This window comes from Pocillopora verrucosa, chromosome 9 (assembly GCF_036669915.1).
Source record: "Pocillopora verrucosa isolate sample1 chromosome 9, ASM3666991v2, whole genome shotgun sequence".
Taxonomy (NCBI): Eukaryota; Metazoa; Cnidaria; class Anthozoa; order Scleractinia; family Pocilloporidae; genus Pocillopora; species Pocillopora verrucosa.
In genome coordinates this window covers 16608380-16630871 of record NC_089320.1, presented here as the reverse complement: position 1 = coordinate 16630871, position 22492 = coordinate 16608380, and the positions used below count along the sequence as shown (strand labels likewise).

Genomic DNA, 22492 nt, shown 5'->3' with positions numbered 1-22492 from the left:
TAAATCTTCGCTTTACCCTTGTGCTCTGTGTGTTTTCTGTTGCGGCGTTACGAACATGCATGCCACGAAGCGAGCGCACAGCGTAATGTGAAGTTTACGGGAACGTTTACGCTAAGAATTTCGCCGAAGACAACCAGCTGTAGACGTATTGTAAAAGACGTTGGCATGGACTCACGGGCCTTGGTTGGCAAGACCTTACCGCTTTTGTTGTGGTGTTCGTTTATTTACAAAATCAACTATCGACTTTTCTCATCATTCGTGCGAAATGAATTTTTTTTTAATGATGGGTCTTTTCTCTCAAGAAAGGAGATAGGTTTTATCATTCAAAATCGTACAGTCACGATCTTTCATGGATCAATCTGCAAACAGGATTTCGCTTTACGAAACGTCGTTCCTTTGGTCTCATTTCTTCTTGTCCTGAGAACGAGGTTGGATCTTGCGTGACCTCTGTTTCCGTGAGAAGACTCAGGATCCCTGTGGCCATTTAAATATGTCACGCAAAAATCTGCAGTCACAAGTTCGGCATATTGGCGCCACATGCAAAGCTACAGCATGCTGAAAATCTGAAATCTGGAGATGTTTTATTAGATTTGACCAAGTTCTGTTATCGTGCTGAAGCGCTTTATGCTGATGTATATCCTAAATTGCACAAAAGCAATGTTGGAGAAAACTAAACGCAAAACGACACCAACAGTAACCCTGAAGGGACGAATCAAGTGATAGGTGGTTGAAGAATTCACATGATATACATCCCATCTTTAAAGGCAGACGTAGCAAACTATACGAGTGATCGAGGTACCCTCCAATTGTAAATCAAAATGAAAAGGATTGGAAGGTCAAACTGACCGATCAGGGGTCCCCTGAGCGTAAGCGTTCTCGTTCTTTTAGGGCGCGAATACATGGCCTGCTGCCAGTGGATCAAAGTCCGTTGATGTTGTTGTTGTTTTCATTATTCCTTGTTCTTCCGTTCTGTTTGATTTCCCACCGGAGTTACCAGGTTTTAAGAACCCTGGGGCATCTTTCTCGGGAGACCATTGAATGCAAATAATGTAACCATTAGTTTGAAATTCAACCTCTTTCCCATGGTCTTTCTTCACTCGCTCTTATAAAAGAAAGAGATGGGATCCTGGGAACAAGGTTGTCTGAGAACTTGGACAATGTCGGACGAAAGTAAAGCAAACGAAGGGCAATTGACCCTGATACGTCCAGTAGTCGACAAGGATGAGGCAGTTCGTCTAGCTTGTACACTGTATGGCCTAAAATTATCAGATATCTGTCATGTCAAGGAATTTGAAGGTTATGATGATCGAAATTTTTACTTGAAAGGAACGCTTCCACATCACGTAGATTTTGCACATGACCGGCTTAGACAGAATGGAGATGAATTCGTTTTGAAGATTCTAAACCACGTGGATTCCCAAGACATTGTTTATGTGCAAGGGCAGAACGAAGCTTTATTATTCCTAAAAGAAATGGGATTTAACTGCCCTGCTCCGATTAAAGCTTTAAATGGTGAATATGCTGTCACTTGCGCAATTAAGTGCGGGAATGCAGAGACAAGCGATGGCAACAAACAGCTTGAGCGAATTCATGTCGTTCGACTTCTTAGTTTCGTTCCAGGGAAGCTTCTCGTGGATGTTCCTTACAAGGCTGAACTTCTCTTCTCTCTGGGTTGCTATACCGCCAAGATGGATAAAGTACTACAGGTATTTGATTCACCTTAAACTCGTTAAAAGACCACGTGGCGTTTATTAAATTTACTCAAGAGTATTATTAGTAGTAAGGGGGTGATTAATTTTTGGGAAGATATGCATAATTTTGTCCATGGTACCCAAGCCTATGACAGAAGTACTATTGTAGACATTTGCTGCTTTATTAGAATGAAACATTTAATACCTTCATTATGAAATTACTGCTGATCCTTGCAATCTGATTGGCTCTCATTGGTGTGACTCATCAACAAATCACACCATTTTTTGCTCTTAAACACATTTTTTCTTAGCCAATGAGAAAGCTTCACTAAAAATAAACAATCAGATTTCAAGCCAGAGTAACCAATCGCATTGCAGGAAATGAAAGATAAGACTTGCAATTCACAAACCAGCATAGTACTTAATTAATAAAATATTTGTAGGGAATAAATAATCATGTCTTTTAACAATTTAATTTGCAATTTCAAAGATTAGTGTCTTTACTAATATACCCCTTGAGGAGTGTATTGACTTAGCGGTCAATTACATTTCCAAGGGCAATTCCATCAGTAAGTTAAGCAAATCTGAACTTGGAAGCCTCTTCACTACAGCTACCACCCAGACTCATTTCATATTTTATTCTTTCTATGATCAAATAGATGGCATAGCCATGAGGTCTCCCCTTGCTCCTGCCTTAGCTAATCTTTTTATGGGACATCATGAAAAACTTTGGCTGAAAAATTTCAATGGCTCTACAATTTTATTTTATTGCTGGTATGTTGATGATACTTTTTGCTTATTTCACTCAGAGCACAATACCACTAAATTTTTTGACTATATCAATTCTAGGCACCTCAACATCAGGTTCACTATGGAAAAGCAGGTTAATCACAAATTACCCTTTTTAGATGTCCTGATTGACAACAATGACCCCAATTCTTTTCTAACCAGTGTTTACCACAAGAAAACTTTCACTAGGTTATTAACAAATTATTTCAGCTTCATCTTGTACTCTTACAAAGTGGGTCTCATTAAGACTCTCGTTGATAGGGCCTACAAGGTTAATAACACCTGGTTAGGGTGTCATGAGGACATTAACAAGCTTACTGATATTCTAAAAAAGAATCTTTTCCCTGCCCATTTAATTGAAAAGATTATTAACCATTACATCTCTGAGACCCAAAGCAATCATTATCCTGGGCTTCCCTTCCCTTTACTTTAAGCTACCCTACATAGGCCACTTTCCTGCTATCACTCCAAAAAAGATTTGCCATTTTATAAAGCGCTACTGCAATGACTTGGATATTAAGCTGGTTTTCTCTTCCTTCAAGATTGGCAACTTGTTTGGTGTGAAAGACCCTGTCCCTGACGGGCTCCATTCACATGTGGTTTATAAGTTTGTATGTGCCGGCTGTAATGCCTGTTACGTCAGTGAAACGTGCTGACATTTTTCCACACATGTCAGAGAGCACTCAGTCAGTGACAGCACCTCTCACATTTTCACACCTCTACTGGTTTTCAACTTAGGATAAAAGAGGTTATTCATATTCAAAGGGAACAACCATCCTTGAATCAATAATTACACCATGTAAATCTAAAACTATCCTTTTAATTCTTACACTTTCATGCTTTACCTCTTTTCTTGTTGTCACCATTTATCATAATTAGCATTGTTCTACTTGCTATATAATTCAACTTCCAATGCTTTGTACATTAATTCACTACAGATGACAGAAGTTTCTGACAAAATATGTTACAGACTTAAAAAGTTTTGTCACTTTATTTACTAGATTAAAGAAAGTGGTAATTGAACTTCATGCAATTTTGATCTGAAACCATATTTGTAATTTTAAATAATACTTGTGCTGCACGCTTGTTGAATTTTGAAATCACACATAATTTCAGACCATATTGCGCTCCACTCAGTGTAAGTACCACTATTAACTACATATGATCGTTGCATGAACTGCAATGCTGTAATAGTTCAACACAGTTTCAAACAGTGGCATAAATAACAACAGGAATTATGAATTTACTTGATAAAAAAATTAGTTTAGTTTGATGGGAGCATAGTTTTTTCCTAACTGTGTTATATTTTCACACAATGTGAACAATTTCTGGCATGAGCCACATGAACCAAACAAGTGAAAAACTTTCTACCCCCCCCCCCCCCCCCCCTCTGTTGCTAAGGAGTCACAATATGAACAATATTGAAATTAAGTTATCGTTATGCTAACAGCATTTACCTTTCTGGTAACAGGAGGAAAACTTTATGTCATCCATGTCATCTTCCTTTGAATACTACCTTCATCTCTGATTTTTTACTTGCAACATTACAACTCTCCATATATCAGGACATGTTTTTAATCTGGACTTGCCTTTTTTTTCTAGGAATTTAACCATCCTGGTGTCAGTTCTTTAGCCAAGAAGGAGTGGGATTTGTCCCAGATACACACTATTAAAAGTTACATTCCTAGCGTAACTCAAGATGACAGAGAACAAAAAATGTTAACTCTCATTTATATCAAGTTTACAAATGATGTTCTTCCACAGCTCAAGAATTTCTCAAAACAAGTAATCCATGGTGATCTTAATTTTGAGAACATACTCGTTGAGCCAAATCAGGGTGGGGAGGAGTATGAAGTAGTCAGCATCATAGATTTTGGAGACATGAGTGTCTCTTATAGGTTGTTTGATGTTGCTATCAGTATGATGTACGTAATTCTGCTTGGAGTACGACAAGGGCACTCGCACAATGAGGCTATACAGATGGCTGGTCATGTTCTATGTGGCTATCAAAGTATTTGGAGCTTGACTCAGTCAGAGCTTGGGCTTTTGTACTGGTCAGTGGCTGCCAGATTCTTCCAATCCTTTATAAATGGAGTGTACAAACAGTCCTTGGAACCTGAGAATCCCCATATGTCAGATGATTGTGAGTTAATAATGGGTATTCTTCAATCTTATACAACCTTGACAGGAGAAGAGGTTTTGAATTTGTGGTTATCACTTGCCTAAACATGCAAATTCAAGCCCTGACTTGAAAATGCCAGAAAGAAACAAACATACGCAGTTAGGTGTTATTTGCACAGCGCCTCATATATCTACTGTGGGTAATCAATTGGTAAAAGATCCTTCTACTTTCACTATCTCTCAGATAATCTAAGTGAAATGTAAGGTTTATATTTGTATAGTTTTCTGCAGTATGGGATAAGTTTGGTGTTGTTCGGTAAAGTTCGCTGTAGTTTGGTGAACTATCTTTTGCACTCATTCTGAAACAACAAAATGCTCTGTAGCTGGCTGAACACTGCATTTAAGTATGAGTGGGTCATTAACAGTGTTATTAAGCAAGTCAATGCTTGACAATCTCAAACTTCATGAAGGAAGCCATGCCAAATCATGCATTTTTCACATAGCATGGACTGGGAGATTTGCTGTGAACATAAGTCTTCAATGTTCTCTTCTCTCTGAAATCTTATCCTGCAACTTATTGAGTCACTATGTAGAAGAGTATTTGCAGAGCAAACATAAACATCCTTGCATCGTTACAATGTTTTTACCTGCTGGTAGCAGCACTTAAAAGTTATCAAGGCACCCCTTTAGATTGACATAGTCAATATCTATATATATTTTTTTATCATCATTTTCATCATTAGTATTATTATCAAACCATCATTTAGCCTTCCACTAGAAGACAGCTTAGGTATCACTTCATTGGTTTTTAGGGGTGTCACTTCATCTTTAAAGTAGTTGGGTTTTGCTAAGACCATTTTTGCATAGGCTGGTTGTGGGAAAGGAAAGCTGCAGGCCTTTACAGGAATACCCAAACACGCTTAGTGACATTAGAAGCTAGAATAAGTTGCTTGACCAACAGGACGAGGGGTTTACATTTTTAAGGCTTATGGAAGCACGTGCATGGCAAGCACAAGGTGCTTAGGTCCTCGGAATACCTTCCGACGGAAGGTGTTCCGAGGGGAAGAAATGAGAAAACTCCAGCAGAACGGAACAAATATTGAACATTCGCTTCAAGGTATTCTTTTGTCTGAAGGCCTACCGAGGTGCGCTACGCGTGATGGTTTAACAGGAATTAAATCACAACTGCACGTGCCTGACTGTACAAAGATTGTCGCTCACCACGATTATCAAGAGGAAACGGTAAAGACTTCCTGTTCTTGCTTTTATCTCACAAATAAAAATTTAATATTATACTTGAAAGATCCATGACGATGAGTTGTTTCTAAATTTTTTTTGCAGTTCATTTCAGACATAAAACACTATCTCCTTCTGAGGTCACGATTTGTAATTTTAACACAATTTTACTCACGTCTATTTTCTTAAGGCAGGAAGTACTTTTATAGCAGAGGATCTTTTGTTACGTAAGATTTTATCCTCGTGTAGCAACAATGACTTGTTTCAAGAATTTTCTTTCCTTGTTTGATTTTTCCAAAAAAAAAAAACGAGAAAACTTTCTTTTTCGATATGGAAAACAATATTAGTCATTTGTGCCCTGAGGCAAATCTCAGAACTTTTTTCATTAACCTTACCGGATAGGAGCGATTATTTCTGTCCTTTGAATCACAGTTAAAATTTAGGAAAGCACGCATCCGGGAAAAACAAGAGAATTACAACGGCACAATGGCGCAAAAATGTGTGTTTTGGAATTTCAGTCATGCATGTAAATAAGGATATTTAGAGGATAAAAGAGAGGAACGCGGACACTCTAAATGATCAAGGTCAAGTCCTTTGTCTTGAGTATCAGGAGCTTTATTTAGCTTTCGCTGACGTGTTGTTTATGCGATCAATTGTATTATTATTAAAATTTGGAAACGGCGGGACACACAAATAGCGGTCACGTAGTTCTAGAAGATTTTATTCAGCTGTTAGCTCTTCAAAATTTACGATATTTACAAGACTATATTTTAAATAAAATTCTCAGACCTTGTCTATATTTACACTTAAATATCACTCTGATAAAAATTACTTAATCTCTGATGAAAATATATCTATCTTTTGGGTACACACAACACGCTTCTCAGTAATAATTTCACAATAATTCGAATATCTGAATGAATTTGTTCTCTCTGATCGTGCTGGTAAGTTCTGTAGTTTCCAGGCATCTAATCTTTAGTACTAATGCCCATCCAAGACCAGCCCACGGAGGTCCCCTAACCTCACAATCGAGTCAGGTCTCGTAAACAGCTAAGGCCTAGTTGTTTGCTGTATCTGGAGGATAATTTTTGCACACACGTTTAGTTCATCGAGGTACCGTTCATTAAACGAATTAACTATGAGTCTGTACAAGGAATGCACACTGGAGTCTCAGTAGATGAGGCAATTCTTTCCTCAGCAGATCATGGCAGCCGCCTCCCTTGTTCTTAATACCCAAAGTTTGTGAAGCAAGGGTCAGAATGATAAGGTAGTTTAAACACACTCCCAGGATGACTTGCTAAGGTTGTGCTCTCTAATCCACAATGTCGCTGGCTTGTTCCATACACATACAGCGCAGCTTGCTCGTATCTTTTCCTAAACATGTTCTCTTGTTGAATTTCCTTAGCGCAAAGATCCAGAACTTCGGGCGTTAGAACTTTGGAGTTTGTCCTCTTGATGGCACGAGGTCTGATTTCTTTACTCTCCATAACGGCGAGTGTTCGTTATTTTCCGCTATCTTTGTCTTTATGAGGAGGATATCTCTGCGGCGGAGGTCAATGTCACCGCTGCTTCAACGTCTCCGTATCACTATGTTTTTCTTAGATCTGACGGCTTTTATGTGCGCTTAGATATTTTGACGTCGACAGCGTGTCTAGAGATAGATTAGTGCAGCTTTTTGTTTATGCAGAAGAAACCCCTGCTAGGCTGCCTAAATTTGGTATTCACGTGTGACCTCTGATGCCACCTGGCGTATGGAATAATATTTTCACCAATAAATTGCCTCTTCAGAGTTGCTGAAATGGGATAAGTCGAATGTTCGCTGTGGGCCAAGTTAGAAAGTATTCACGAGATAACGCCACTACCTGCCAAGATTCCGATCTCTGCCCTTACTCAACCTCGGCAATTTAATGATCATGCATTCTAGGAAAAGAACATGAAAGCGTTAATCTTGAGTGACAGGTCTGAGTCCCGGAAACCCATCAACAGTTATATCGCGCGTGGGCACCAATTAAGCAGTTTTCATTTTCTTCCGCTCTGATACGCTCGTTTCAAAATTGCGGTTTTGTTCTAAAATTGATGATCGTGTTTTTCCTGTTTGACAGAGCGACTGGATTAATTCTTTTTGTGTCTCTTTGTTGCGTGCTTTGGTACTTTTATCGAGTTGATCTTAAAAGTCGTTTAACAAGACATCTATTGCAGATTAGCTGGCGTTTATTCAAAATAACGATTTAACGATGTAAAGTTTAATATGACGTCGTCATAAGAAAAACAAGAACGTGCTAAGTATACTGTACCTCGAGAACTGATGATGTTAGCACTCTGTTTTCTTTTTATTTTTCACTTTCCTTTATTCCCGAAAAATAAAAATAACAAAACATAAGCGTCATTTTTATTTTCTTCATATTGTTGCGTGGATATTTATTTTTAAAGTGGTATAATACTAAATCCATATCGAGTAATACAACGATATTTACACTTTTGCAACACGAGTTAAAAAAAAAAAAAAAAAAACGAAGACATCATTTCATTTTTCCCACCGTTTTTCCCTACGTTTAAAATTTCTTTAGTATACCTCCTCGTTCCTCACCACAAAAAGGCGGATATTATTTTTTCGGTTTCAAATACCAGTCTGAAACGTGTAGTTATATATTGTTGTGACAAATTGCTTTGAACGAAAATAGCAAAAAAAAATTTTATCTGATTTTTGTTGTTAAATATAGGCCGTTTTATAAACTGAGCTCACGGTAAATCATTTTACGCTATTTTAGGTCTTCAACTTTTCACGTCAGGAATTTTAAATAGTCGTTTCAGGAACGCAGCACTGAAACGGACTTTCACTTGATTGCATTTAAGGAGTTTCAAGTCATAACAAGATTTTACACAGAACTATTCATAGCCTACTCTTGAATGACGCATCAAAAAACTATAACAGAGAACCGAACTTTTCCGCCGATCTGTTTCTAGACCTGATGGGACGAGAAGTTGTTCCAACTGGACCTTTCATGATAACTCTGTTGCCTTTCTTACATAAACTTCAAAATTAAAATGAACGTCTCTAGAAATAGAAAGAGAAAATCCAGTTTCGCGGATTACCAAAAATACCCAACCACCTTTTTAGGTGTAGGACTAATTTAATCCTTAATAAACCCCTAAGATCTGGTTAGCAAATTCAACCTTAAATATTTCCTCACAAAAAAGCCAATAAAATACATGGTTATATAAAAATAACACATTCTAACTGATGGACTGATATTCTCGTCGTCTTTTCGGTAGATCATGTATTGATAATGCAGAGGAGGAACTTAGTAAAGGAATTAAAGGTTTAATTATGGTTCTCTAAACATGACGATCATTGCAAATAACACCTTTATCCTTAAATTGGTCGTTTCTATTTCTGGTGCTGGGAGAGAATGCTAAGAGTCTTACAATCATCCTTTTTTTCGGCAGGAAGAGCTTCTGCTATGGTTACAGAAAAATTTGTCGATGACGCCTGATCTAAAGCACGCGTCTTATGTATGAGTAGTTTTGCTTGACCACAGAAACGTATATATATGATCACAATAATGTAATGGAGCTAAAAACTTTGTATTTTTATGGAAACAAATGAGTAAAACGCCACGAATTATGCCTTAAAGAAATGTCAACAATTTTAAGACTCTTCCAAACCTCAGAATTACAAGTTGATCCGCAGCGGATTTATTTTAGTCACGCGGAAACTAGGCAACCCGTTTTGGTTCGATCTGAACGGATTCCCAAAATGGCAATCTGTTTTCTTTATTTCGGTATTCAGTAGCTTTCTTTAGAGGTAACACCAAAGCGGAAAACATTGGACTGATCCGCCTGCTTCATTCACGCTTTTTTTCTTTTTATCAACGAGCTGTAAAGGCACCAGTCTTCACTTTGCCTACAGAACAAATGGACAAACGATCGGAATTACAGCGAAATTTGAAAAGAGGAAGCTTAGAGTTTTCTAACTTTTTAGTTTGGTACATGGCGGAACACTGAATTATCGTATTAAATTCTCACAAAGCCATTCACCCTTTGGTTAAAGGGTGCACATCAGTGGCCATTTAGGCTTTAGTGGTTACCTTAATCACTTTCTCACTTCCGTAAACAAGAACAAGTCGTTTGCTCTTATGAATGCTGAAATCGTTTTTACAACCAAAAATGGAAACTTCTCCTGAAATTCTCCCAACGCCCTCAAAAGAATATTTTGTTTTCGTTTTAGACAAAACATCAGTCTAAAACGTTTCTTAGTCATTGTTTCAATGGATGCACTTCAACGATTTTTTTTCGTAAACAACTTGAAATATGTCATGCCCTTCCCGTGCGCCCTTTTCCGAGATTATCAAGATAATTATTTTAATTCTTAAATGTCTAAAAACAACATAATGCACTTATAGACTAAAGATGGTTAACCATGCATCAAGTCAGGAACAACATTTGATAATGTCAGCAATGACTTCCCCATTTCCAAACTTTATTTTCTTGATTGTTTCATCAACACGAATGGGTGAAAGGACCCCTTCGAATGACTTGCATCAAAATTCGTGTAAATCACTTATTAAGGTCACGAGAATAAAGGAAATGGTCACCAACTAATGAAGCTCCTGATTTTTAAACGAATTCCCCTTGTCAGCACCCTTGGAAATGTATGGATTATTGTATGGAGAATATGGCAACTGATGTAAAGGTGTAAGGAGTTGAGACCGTAAACTGAGCCAAACTTTCGACTGTTTTCAATGTAAAAGTGAAATATCATTACTTTTTTTTTTCTCTCTTCTTTTTGCCAAAGAATTTTGGTTCCTGTAGTATTTTCTTAGAGAGTAACCGGAAAAGGACAGTAAAATTTTCTGACGGGGTGGGGTTGGTGAAAGGAGGAGAATTGTTCAAAAGCTGAAATACGACAAAAATAAATTTCTACACTATTGTAGGACTCTGAAATATCTCTACAGCTATGTCTACGTGTTATATTTTTTTCTTCGGAAAATAAATTCTTGCCTGGGTTCATGATAGAAATAGCTTCCGCCCGCCACAATAATAATATCAATCAGTATTAACGAAGACAAAATCTCGCTATGTTGAAATTTCATTGGCACATATGAGAAAGATAATCGAGCTTGATCAGTATCTGAATCATCCAAACCTAAGTCAACCAATGGAAAGCTGACTTCTTTGTTTCCTGTTCCTCTCACGTTATCTTCTTGATCCGTCGCAATCATGACTCAGGGCTGACACGATCTTCCGCTTTTCATATCGCGACAGTTGCGGAAGGAAACCTTTATCTGTCATTTCCGGCATCACCGCTGAATCACTGATAGCGTACTCAATCATGTGCCGACCACTCATCGCTTCCTTTTTCCCGCCTTAAACATTAATGCAGCCTATCTGGGATTAGGTTATTTCTTAAAGAGACTTGGCGAGGAATTGAAAAAAAAAAGAAAAGAAAAGAAAATTATGTAAAACGTTAACTCTAAGAACGACGAGGTTGTTAGATCATTTTGAGCCCTTTGGTTGGCTACAGGCGAACCACCTTGGGGGTGTGTTGATCGGTAAGAAACACCATTGAAATATAAGGAATTTCGTGGTGATCAATAACTAAAGAATTTGTTTTAAATCTTTAAATGATCGAAATTCCAACGATTGAGAGTTACTCAGTAGAAAAGCCCAAGGAGGCAGACAATCACTACACTTTGGTGCGTCAACAATTATTTTGACTTGGTTGAGACTTTTAGATCGCATTGGGTCGAAAATCAGTATTATTGAGTGCTCTATTTATGAACGCCATACATTTCTTTACATATATCTATAGTAAGTCCTAAATGTCACCACGCTCACAGGGTGGTCTGCTTGTGGCTTATATTGATTAAAATGACTTGGTTTTAAGTCCACGCTCTTAGACGCGGCGTAATTTTTGAGCGAGATACAAAGAAAATATCGGTTATCTGATATTTTAAATTGTGGAACTTTCACTATATACAGCTTGCCTTTACCATAATGGCTCGTGTTCATTCGCTCGGTAGCGCAATTGTTAGGCTTGCACAACTGCTTACGAAGCGATGGTGTACTGAATGGCATCATTACAAAATAAATCGCCTTTGATTGATCCTCTACCAGAAATTTGAAGCAACGAATTTCTTTCTTTCTTTTTCCTTGTCTTATTTGAAGGAGGTGGGAAGGGGAGGGAAGGAAACCCGGGTGGAGTAGCTTTGCTGTTGATGTCAAAGCGCACCTAAATTAGTTACATTGTTCTTCCGGTGGCTGTTCGCTGTTTGTTCATAAAAGCGTCTATTAGGTTCCTTGCTGTCTTCGCTTCTGTGCTATCCTCGAACTCAAATTTCTCTGTAGGCAAGTTTTAGCTGCATATTTTCCCGTGAGCCAGTCATAATCAAAGAAGTTCGCTTGAATCAAAATAAATTAATGTACAACATATACTTTGACCAATATGGCTGGTAGGGTAGCTTGTATCGACGAATTAAAAAATCTATTTTCAGTGATTTCGAAGGTCATATCGCAGCAGGTAAAGAAATGATAGTAAATATAGAATATTGTTTTAGAGTCTGAATATACTTGGATAACTGGGTGGATCACATAAAAAAAAAACAGTGTCTAAATTTAGTTCAATAGTGTTTCAAGAGATACAAACATTGATAAAGAATCTTTGCAATGTGAAATGAATTCAACATCAGTCAAGAATCCAAAATAAACTATATCGTTTGAGCTGGAGATAGGATATCGTCCCAGTTTATTGCGAGCTGCAAATCAAACACTTATAGATATTAAGCCATTAGGCGGAAAGCACGAATTTTCAGCGACCATTGATCTAAAAGACGACTCACCCAAAAATTTCATAATCAACTTCACAACGTGAAAATCACGGGAAGGGCATGTTTAATGACAGCTACTTCGAGGAAATTGCAAGCTGAGTTCGGTGGGCGTGTTTCACCATGCACATTAAAATCACGTGGCGAGCGGATGTCTGAATGAATTTCTGGGTATCTATATTGGTGAAGTATAGAAGAGGTATCAAAGATGGAGTTATGTTATCAATGCTATTGCCATACTGTGGTCATTAAACCGAATTTAATTTTATCGTTATCGATCTATAATCGCCAGACTTTACTGTGCTTGCCATGGATTCAGTACCACTCCAAATGTAGTTCATATCCGCTTTGTTTGCCTCTTCAATTTCACCATTTCTGTCTATTGCACGCAATGTGCCTATCTTTCATTAGATCTCAGACTAGCGACCTCGTAAATCTACATTACTAAACTGATATATGTCTTGAACGTTTAGTAGAAGGAAAACAAAATTAAATCAATTTATTGTTTATAAAACAATGAATACCAATCGTTGGTGGGCAGCCGACCGGTAGTTTGTTTCCACAAAGAAGACTTCTGAAGTCAAACAGAAAAATCAAACCATGCAGTGATTATCAAAACAATTTCTACAGTGAGTCCAGGTCAAGAGAAGGGACGATTGTTTTGTAGCAAAATGATCATACCAGTTCCCAGACAAGATATCGTGGCACTGAAAATTTCCCTAATAGCATCCTATATTTAGTTCTATGAATTAAAATACTCACTGCTATATTTGCTCAAGTTTCGAAAACGATCTTTGATGACGCACAGCCGAACAGCCGAACAGCCAAGAAAATCATGAATAGTAGAAGTAACAGATCTATACATAACATTTACGGTCAATTGCTTTGTTCACTAGGTTACAGTCGTGTTCAGTTAAGACTAAAATTTCAAGGGTGATATTTATATCTCTTTCCTGTTTATATTTATAAATTTCTTTGAACCCTGACTGATATAAACAGAGAGGACACTGATACTGGTGTCAGTCACATTTTGAAAAAATGGATTTACCTCCATCGATGGTTTCTTCACCCTTTATACAACCTAACATCGGTGTGCATATTCTCTACACTGTTCCCTAAATATTTCCTATGATGTTGACAAGTAGAATTTGTTTAACAGTCTTCTTTAGTTTGCAAACATTTCTATAATTGTCATGACCTTAATGTTTAATTACACCATTTCCTTATTAATGAACAATATGCAGGAACTCAATATGAGAATGCGTTCGTGAATAGACGAACATATTCGGGAGGTAACTTAGGGAAAGCAACAGAGCATTTTGCGATAAGGATTTTGAAACGGAATCGACACAAGCTGACATTTTAGTTCAATTTGCGATTGTATTTTGGGATTTTAGTGCCACAACCAAAGAAAAATAAGAAATATGTAAACAGCCAACGAGAACACAAATCTATGCTGTCTCCACGAAGAAAAGATAAGGAACAAAAAAAAACTCGTGCGCAGGAAAACGACCGGCTGGTTGAGCGCAAACTGGCCAATCACAACTTGAGAAAATACTAAAGGAAGCCGATGAGGACTCTAAGTAAATACAAACAAACTGCCCGAGGCGAGGATAAACGTGAAAAAACAAGTCGTGATTGTTTTAGATTTGCATCTGATTGGCTAAGGACAAAGCGATTTTACCGGACTCGAAGCAAACCTGAACCATTACAATCCTGGCTTGCTTTCGACCTTCATTTCAGAGTTGCTCAAACAATAGGTGCTTAATGTAACACTGAAAGATTCTAGAAAAGAAAACCTCCAACAAGCAAGCTGACAAAGTAAGTTTGGCAGTCTTTAATATTAATACCTTTCACACCTATAAATGTCACACCCATAACTGCCATTGCATTACACAGTATACGTCACGCTATTGTTTTCAGGCTTTCCTTATTCCCAGTTGTGATGAAATTCTATTGTTACGTATAGTGTGTCTTCAACAGCAAGTAAGAGCTCATTGTTGACTGAATGATTTGTGCACAAAAGGAGCAAATACGAACAAAAATCACACAAAACAACGATTTCTGTAGCGTATGAAAAGGATGAATTTTTAAATCATTTATGGTCGGTTTGTCTGTGTGGGTACACGTGGATTAGACTTCGGGAAGTCCCTCCTTTCTGCGAGGTAAAAGGCGCAACTCCAAAAGAATCAGCGAAAAAAAAGTTAGCTTGCGCGCCGCGCGGAATTCTTTTCGCGAACCTTACTCCCAGAGTTTTGCAGGGCACGCTAGCCACAACTTTTTTCATTGATTATTTTTTGGATTTGCACGATGGACTTCGTAGATTAAAACTCATTTGTCATGTCCGCTTCCTCCACACTTCGTAGAAAGTCCAGCTGGCAAAAGGTCAAGGATAAACGGAAAAGGGAAGAGGTCTCTCAATTAGCAGACAGATCAAACTTAACTAAACCATACATTTCATGAGATTTATGGACAATTCTCTTCCCCCCCCCCCCCCTGTTAGAAAAGGGAGTCCTTGAGAGGTCGAAAAACAATTAGAAACACACAAACGATACACCACAACACGTTAACTACAAAACAAGTGAGGAACGACGTAAGCTAATATTTCAACATGCGCGGAATTTTTAAATGGACGGCTCATCATCAAGTCCTACCTTAAAAGTTAGGTCACTGAAAAGCCAACCGGAGAATTTTCAAAAGGTACTCGAAGAGACTAGAAACGAATTTACTAGCCGCACTTCTGTGTAACCACCTCCTAAAGGATCGGAAATGAGACTCCCAAAGCATCTTGATGACCCTGTGTTTATCTAAACTGGTCACACCGAATCAGTGCACAGACTTTTCCTTATACTTGTAAATTTTCTGGATTTATTGTGGTGGTATTGTGATGCCATTTAGCGGCCTCATCTTTTAAAAAGCAGTCAGATTCTCTTAAATCTGATCAAAATCTAATAAAAAAAACCCCGAGGTGAGAGTAGATACGAAGCAACGGATGTTGAAAGTGAGAAAATCTATTTGTTGGGATTAGGACCATAGCAAAGGATACCTTTCTTCAAATGAAGGAACGAACGCAAATTCTCTCCTAAACTCAACTGGATAACAGAGATTCATCAACTGCTGTTCATACTGCTCTATTTGCTTCTTGCATGTTGCACCATTTGTACCCTAAAATAAACAAAAGATGGCTCAAATTATGATCAAACGACCACACAATCAAGATTACAATGTTTAAGTATCTTTACCTGGGCGAAGAATTTTCCCTCGGGTTTGAGCACTTGCAGTGTCAGATTCAAAATTTCGCGCACAAAATCCCAGTGAGAATCTATAAAATAAATAACAAAAAAAGCAAATGAAACTCTGGGCCATTGACCGATGAAATGTTGGCAGTGTATCTATCAAACGAGACTGTATCAAAACTAACATGCGAACCATTTATAAATACGAACACCTCGCGGGTTAAATATCGTATAAATGGTCCAGTCGCGTCTTGTGCAAGTTGCGGCTTGTGTAAGCCGTCGATTATTTTCCCCGTATTAAAGGCCCTATTGTCTTCAAATCATAATTAAGGATTCCTTGTCGACAAAATCTACAGAAAACACTAGACATATCTAAGAAATAAGGTGTGAGAAAGACAACCCTAAAGTTAGTGCAGACCTTCATGAATCCAAACAAAATAGTTACTCGCTTTAGCTTACAGTTACCATCTTTACCCATATATAATAACACAAATATGATACCGGCCAGAAACTTTAAACTTGTTCAGAGAACTAGAAGTAGACTTTCCAGTAATTTAGGTAACCCTTTAACTCCCAGGACTGACAAAGACAGAATTTCTCCTTACAATATCAATACAGTATCAACCAGATGAGTGATGAGAATAAAGAAAATATCAATTTGGGGATAATTGGGTTGATCTAATACTAAATTCTCTGAACTAACATTATAAGAATTGTATGGTTGACAGTAAGGAGAATTACAAATTTGATCTGGGAGTTAAAGAGTTAACATAGTGTATAAGTAAAGCTTACGATGCAAGGAGACAGATACTGGTATATCTGTAAGGTCATTAATAACATAATCAAAAGTCTTTCCACTTTTCACATATTCCTTCATTGCCTTGACACAGTCATCAATTCGAATCTGTAACAGAACACAACAACCAGTAAAACAGATTTAGGGGACTTAAACCACAACTTAAAACACAATAAAAAAGCTGGAATGCCACTCCCAGGGAACATAGTGGTGGGTAAGTGAGCACCATGTGGTCACCAACTTTACTAGATGAATAAGCAAGGGTAGACCCTTTCTAAACTGGTAGCTGAAAATTATGATTGTTAAAAATCAAAGTAGATACACTTGGAAACTTTTATCAGTCCCCAGATGAGCAACCTTGATTTGGTTTAAAGTTAAACCTTTTACCTTTTATTTTAGTCAGGAAAATGCAAATATGAGTTTTGAAAAAATATATATATAAACAGTTGTGTAAGTAGTATGTTCTATGTTCGTTATTGTTTGTATATAACAAAAGGTCCCTCCTTCAACCCTCAAAAAAAGACAAAGGAAAAAAAAGGCTTGATACTTTGGGGCAGCATTACATAAAATAAAAATTTGAAATAAATAAATAAATGACATCCAAAAAAGGGCTGCAAGCAAGACTAACCAAACATTACTCACAGCTACCTCAAAATTATGTCCTTTGTATGAATCCATTGAGCTGCCACAAATTCCACGTAAATGATTAATTGATGCATCAATAACAACTTTGTCTATGTTTTAATTGTTAAGTAACAACAAAATAATGCTTGAAACATATTTGAGTGGATCCACATGTTATATTAGCTTGGTAAACTGGCATCCACTATTAAGTCTAGAATTTTTGTTTCTCTCAAAACTGAATTACTACGTACAAAGGATATTTCAACCATAGTGACAAACTTTGGAGACTCCTTAAGAAGCTCATTTAAAACTCCACCATCTCCTCCTCCTAGAATGAGGACATCTTTGTCTTTGTAGCTCTCTCTACCATTCCCTAACAATGCTTTTGTGTAATCAATGTCACTTTCAGCTAACACTGAGGGGTATAAGAAATGAAGGAAAGTAATAATTTAGTTTGCAAAATAATACAATGCAGTTAATTTATGTAAAATCTCTCTGTGGCTGATAATGGTTGTACAATTAAGTGGGAGTTAAAAAACAGACTGAAAAGTTTTGGGCACAAATGGAAATATTTGGTTATATAGGGTATGTGATTTCATTTCAAGTAGAGAAACACAACAGTTCCATCTTGTTTTATCTTGTTAATGTTCAATTTACTCTTTTTAATGAGTATCATATGCAACAAAACCCTGGTTCAACACCTTTATTGACCCAAGAGACAACTGCAACTTTTTTATTTCCAAAGGCCACTACTCTCAAAATTATATAAATTAGTGCTTATTTTTGTGTACAGGACTTGAGATAAAAATTAATTTAAGCAATAAATTAGTAACTTACTCTCTTCCAGATCTAAAAACAACATATTTCCATAGCGTGAGGAATGAGCAATCCATACATCTTGGTAATCAGACTTTTGCTTAAACACTTCCCTAGGACACAAATCACAAACAATGGTTGTTTTTCTAACTTATCCTTAAGTTTTCTATTTGAATGTAAAGATGCAATAATACTTTAGTGGGCAGAAAAATCTCCCACTGATATGCCTTTCAACTAAAATTGACAGGAAATCTGATACACTAATTAATGACACTCATTCAAAATACATATTCATCAATCAAGAATCTGCTATTCGCATACTTGTCAAAGTCATATTCCTTCATTCTTCCATCTGATGTATCATGGTAACGCAAAATTTCTCTTCCTCTATGAATGGTAGGGATGAAATGTGCCTTTGAACAAGACAATGCCTCATCTACTTTATCGCGGAGATCAATGTAGTCCTAGAAAATGAAAATACATGATTTGAAACCAAACATATCCAAGCTTGAGAAGGGACAGCACAGTATTTGGTGTGGTTATTTGTAACAAATTATTGCAGTTTTTATATCCTTTTTCTTAAAGGTACTCATTTAGAAATATTAAATTATCTTTTAAAATCATAATTACAATAATAATTATTGATTACAACAAAACACAAGAATTTTTTTTTTGTATTGCTCATAGTTATGGTTATTCTTTGTTTATTTTTACATTCCCATAAAACTTTGACATGTTAACCCTTTAACTCCCAAAAGTGATTATCATGTAGCTTCCCCCTATAATATCTAAACATTATCCAGCAAACAGGTCAAGAGAATACTCAAACTTATCAGGTAGAAGTATGTTGTTATCTCGATCTGACACCAAATTTTTGTAACTTATTTACAAAAAAATTTGTAGCAGCTAGAGGAGAGAATTAACAAACAGATCTTGGGAGTTAAGGGGTTAATCCAGTATATTTAGAATCCATTCTATATGTAATAAAAACTGATGCAAAGCACTCACACTTCTTTTAAGGATCTGCTCACTGGAAATATTATTGATGTATTGCACAACATCTAGGGTGACAAGACCATCAGGAAAGAGCTGTACTGTACACTGACTGTGAAAACAGCAAAACTTCACCTTGATTAGTAATCATTTCTAGTTCCCAACAAATACTGGAGTTTCATGGTACCCATCAGAAAGTCATACAGTTGATATTCTCGATATGATCAACAATGACATCATTATAGCTAGACAGAGAACAAGTTCTCTGTGACCATAAAAGACTAAAAACATTGAGGCCATCTTGACTGAAAAAGTTATTCACTGAAGGATTTATTTATTCTCAATATTGACCAACCATGAGGTCATTATAGCTAGACAGAGAACAAGTTCTCAGTGACCATAAAAGACTAAAAATATTGAGGCCGTCTTGACTAAAAAAGTTATTCACTGAAGGATTTATTTGATGATTAAAATGCCAGCTGCGAGTGATTTCATCAGCAAGTGCAAAGTGGACAAGCCTATTATTCCCACTCAGAAGGCCAATCAAGATCATAGGGTCTGCTTCATCTCGCACTCTAACAGAGCCTGCTAAATAATAATGCTAATCATTAATGTTCTCTTTTCACCAACAATTTCTTTGAATCATTGCCATCTTTAAATTGAGTAATTCTTTTCTATTCATATAGCAGTGGAGACTGTATAAATTATGAAAAATTGAACAATAGTTTCAAAATGAACAATAGTTTTAAAATAAACAATGCACTTACATTCCCTTTTGACCAGCAAATAGCATGGTGGTAGGGCTGCTAAACTCTGGCTTTTCAATTTTAAAAGATTCTTCAATAATTTTTCCCATTTTCTCACTTACTGATACCATCCAGTTTCCAGATGGATCTGGTGTCACACGAAAGTCAAGTAATGTATGATTCACTGACATCTCAGCGCTAGGATAAACTGCAAGAAGACAACCGGACCAAATTCCTAAGATCAGATATAGTTACCATGAAAATCCCATTCTGTTACTTGGCTACCAGTTTGAACAGCCTAACATTAGCACACACAAGTCTTTTCAATAATCCTATTATACCATTATATTAAAATAATTCTTATGAATTACTTCACTGCACAGCATACCATATAATTAGATATACAATACAGGGGAGGAGCACACTACAAGCCAAAATAAAATAAATTTGTCTGGTGCACATTATAAGGAATAGTATGGGGAAAAAAATATATTCGATTTACAACGATAAATATTTCGAAAAATGAATATGTTATGAATAACAGCGATGGTAAAGCAAGCTTAAAACGGCAGAAATCGCTAGAAACTACGACGGACACAGGATGTGAGCAAGTTTTATTGATTTCACGCGTAAAATGTTCATATCTCGAAATATTTATTGTTGTAAATCGACCACATTTCGTTCCCCATACTATTCCTTATAACGTATTCAAATTTTCAACAGTTCCCTCGTTACTTAACACCGAGTCACACAACGCGGTCTTGAACTGACCTTCTAAAGTTTTTTCGAGTCAAATCACTTGTTATTATAATCAATCATTGGCTTTTTCTCGAGACGTGAGCTTGGGCCGCCTGTGGTCTTTCTGTGAACTACATTACCTCAGATCAGTAATTTTCTGATACAATTTACGGCAAGTATATGACGGCTGAATAAATCAGTTAAGGTGAGCATAAGTAGGTGTACTTTGTTAAATGAAACTGGCCGCGACTAATTGCTAATGCCCGTCACTCAAGATGTCCTCTGAGCTAATAAAATCACTTGCTAACATTCCAACAGAGTTTTCAGTCCGTACTGAAATAATCGTAAGTTTAAATAAAAAACCTCGTATCATGCGATAATTTATCGATAAACACCTCAGGCGCTCGGGAGCAGCTGGCTAAATTATCTAAGAGTTAACCCACGCGCTTTCCGTGCATTTTACGCCTGATTCTGTGGACGATGGGAATTTTGTAAACATCATCAATGCAAGCTTGCAACACAAATGACTTACCTTTCTAACGCTTGAGTTCGAGTCTTATTCTTCGAGGAAAAATGATGGTGTTTAGTCGACCAGCAAATTGTCCATTATAGCTTCGCTTCCAGGGTCCTCTCCACTCCTGGGAACGAGGTTACGATCGTTTGGAATTACCGGAATGGTCCATACCGTTTTTCACTCTGGAACACAGCCTACGGATATAGTTTTCTTATACCGACAAAAATCGATATTCTACCACATTTTCGGGCCTATGTTCTATCTTAACTTCTTAGACACGTACTGTAGGATGAACAACTTCCTTTACTGAAAATTCATTTGGATGATCGAAAGGCCAATGTGTTAATAAAGGTATGTTTTATTTATGAAAAACAACGTTCTGAGAAAAACTTTAAATCGATTGCATATGTTGAAGGCTGTTGCTTAAAAGGTACGAAAAACTACCCATTCCGCTTTTGTTGTTGTTTTTTCCTCGTGTTGTGTATCAGGGTTCGTTATATACTACTAGAGAGTAAAGCGTGCACAGACCAAGTGCTCTACACGACTGCTCTATTAGAATGTCATGAATTTAATCACACACAATGATCCGTGAGCATAATCACGTGACTGCGGTCAAAAGTGTGCTAACCAATAGAATAAAGATTATATAAGAGCTAAGGTATTTATCCAAATAGGAACAAACACTACATTCCCCCACACTTATTTCAAAGGCTTGGTAATCAGTTACACTAATCATTATGTATTAAATCCTAAACGCTGCGGTGCTTTACGCTGTCGAATTGGATAGCGTATTTGAGGTTGAGGTTGCGCTGTCGCGGCTGCGTGCGTACCTTCATCGTTGTCATTTTCGCTACCTTTGGTTTCATTTGGTTTTAGCGTGGCTTTTTCCGCGGTTTCCGCTTGCAGAGGCGTTACCGGTTGGATATCAGTGGTATCGTTTGAATGTGTTACACTGATTTCTGGTTTACTATCTTTGTTGCTTAAATGCTTTTGGTGCATTTGGTCAACATGGCGCTTCCAAAGTTGTTCTCCGACTAAAACTTTATAGGAGACGGGACCGGTCTGCTCCGTAACGGTGCCATCAAGCCACTTCGGCTCACCACGGAAGTTTTGCACCAGAACTTCTTCACCAAGGGTGAATTCTCTTCCTTTACTGATCTTATCGTATCTGGCTTTCTGATCCGTCTGCCGGTCAAATACTTTCCGACCGAGGTCAGGACGCATTAAATCTAACCTCGTTCCTAATCGACGATTTAGGAACAACTCGGCTGGTGTTTGGCCTGTAGTACTATTTGGTGTCGTTCGGTAACTGAAAAGAAATCGCGCTAAACTTTGCATAATCGAGTCGCTCCCCTCCGCCTTAAAAAA

The 22492-nt window shown here is 37.3% G+C and overlaps 3 protein-coding genes across 4 annotated transcripts; 1 reads left to right on the top strand and 2 right to left on the bottom strand.

Annotated features, from left to right (window-relative positions):
- The first annotated feature begins 518 nt into the window (after positions 1 to 518).
- Positions 519 to 5104, top strand: LOC131779823 (hydroxylysine kinase-like). Its single transcript, XM_059096409.2, has 2 exons — positions 519 to 1706; positions 4083 to 5104. Exons 1-2 carry the CDS (start codon positions 1119 to 1121, stop codon positions 4704 to 4706), a joined length of 1212 nt encoding a protein of 403 aa, XP_058952392.2. The 5' UTR covers positions 519 to 1118; the 3' UTR covers positions 4707 to 5104.
- A 9379-nt stretch (positions 5105 to 14483) lies between these two features.
- LOC131779881 (spermine synthase-like) lies at positions 14484 to 21236 on the bottom strand. 2 transcript variants are annotated; one of them, XM_059096483.2, is made up of 11 exons: positions 21143 to 21236; positions 19894 to 20080; positions 19142 to 19238; positions 18455 to 18597; positions 18155 to 18246; positions 17578 to 17732; positions 17342 to 17431; positions 16690 to 16801; positions 15904 to 15983; positions 15708 to 15826; positions 14484 to 15036 (listed from the first exon to the last, which is right to left on the bottom strand). In XM_059096483.2, exons 2-11 carry the CDS (start codon positions 20061 to 20063, stop codon positions 15000 to 15002), a joined length of 1095 nt encoding a protein of 364 aa, XP_058952466.2. In that variant the 5' UTR covers positions 20064 to 20080; positions 21143 to 21236; the 3' UTR covers positions 14484 to 14999. The 2 variants fall into 2 exon arrangements, with proteins under 2 accessions (XP_058952466.2, XP_066028755.1); XM_066172658.1 differs by having other exon boundaries at positions 19894 to 20107; positions 21143 to 21217.
- A 623-nt stretch (positions 21237 to 21859) lies between these two features.
- LOC136283519 (uncharacterized) lies at positions 21860 to 22348 on the bottom strand. Its single transcript, XM_066172491.1, has one exon. It carries the CDS (start codon positions 22346 to 22348, stop codon positions 21860 to 21862), a length of 489 nt encoding a protein of 162 aa, XP_066028588.1.
- Positions 22349 to 22492: the final 144 nt, after the last annotated feature.

Bases quoted from the DNA above. Each gene is read 5' to 3' on its own strand.
- LOC136283519 (XM_066172491.1), bottom strand. From the start codon at position 22,348: ATGCGTCCTGACCTCGGTCGGAAAGTATTTGACCGGCAGACGGATCAG.
- LOC131779823 (XM_059096409.2), top strand. From the start codon at position 1,119: ATGGGATCCTGGGAACAAGGTTGTCTGAGAACTTGGACAATGTCGGAC. The intron at 1,707-4,082 runs GTATTTGATTCA...TTTTTTTTCTAG, and splicing joins AGATGGATAAAGTACTACAG to GAATTTAACCATCCTGGTGT.
- LOC131779881 (XM_059096483.2), bottom strand. From the start codon at position 20,063: ATGTCAGTGAATCATACATTACTTGACTTTCGTGTGACACCAGATCCA. The intron at 16,802-17,341 runs GTAGCTGTGAGT...GTTCTGTTACAG, and splicing joins ACAAAGGACATAATTTTGAG to ATTCGAATTGATGACTGTGT. The intron at 15,827-15,903 runs GTAAAGATACTT...TGTTTATTTTAG, and splicing joins AGGGAAAATTCTTCGCCCAG to GGTACAAATGGTGCAACATG.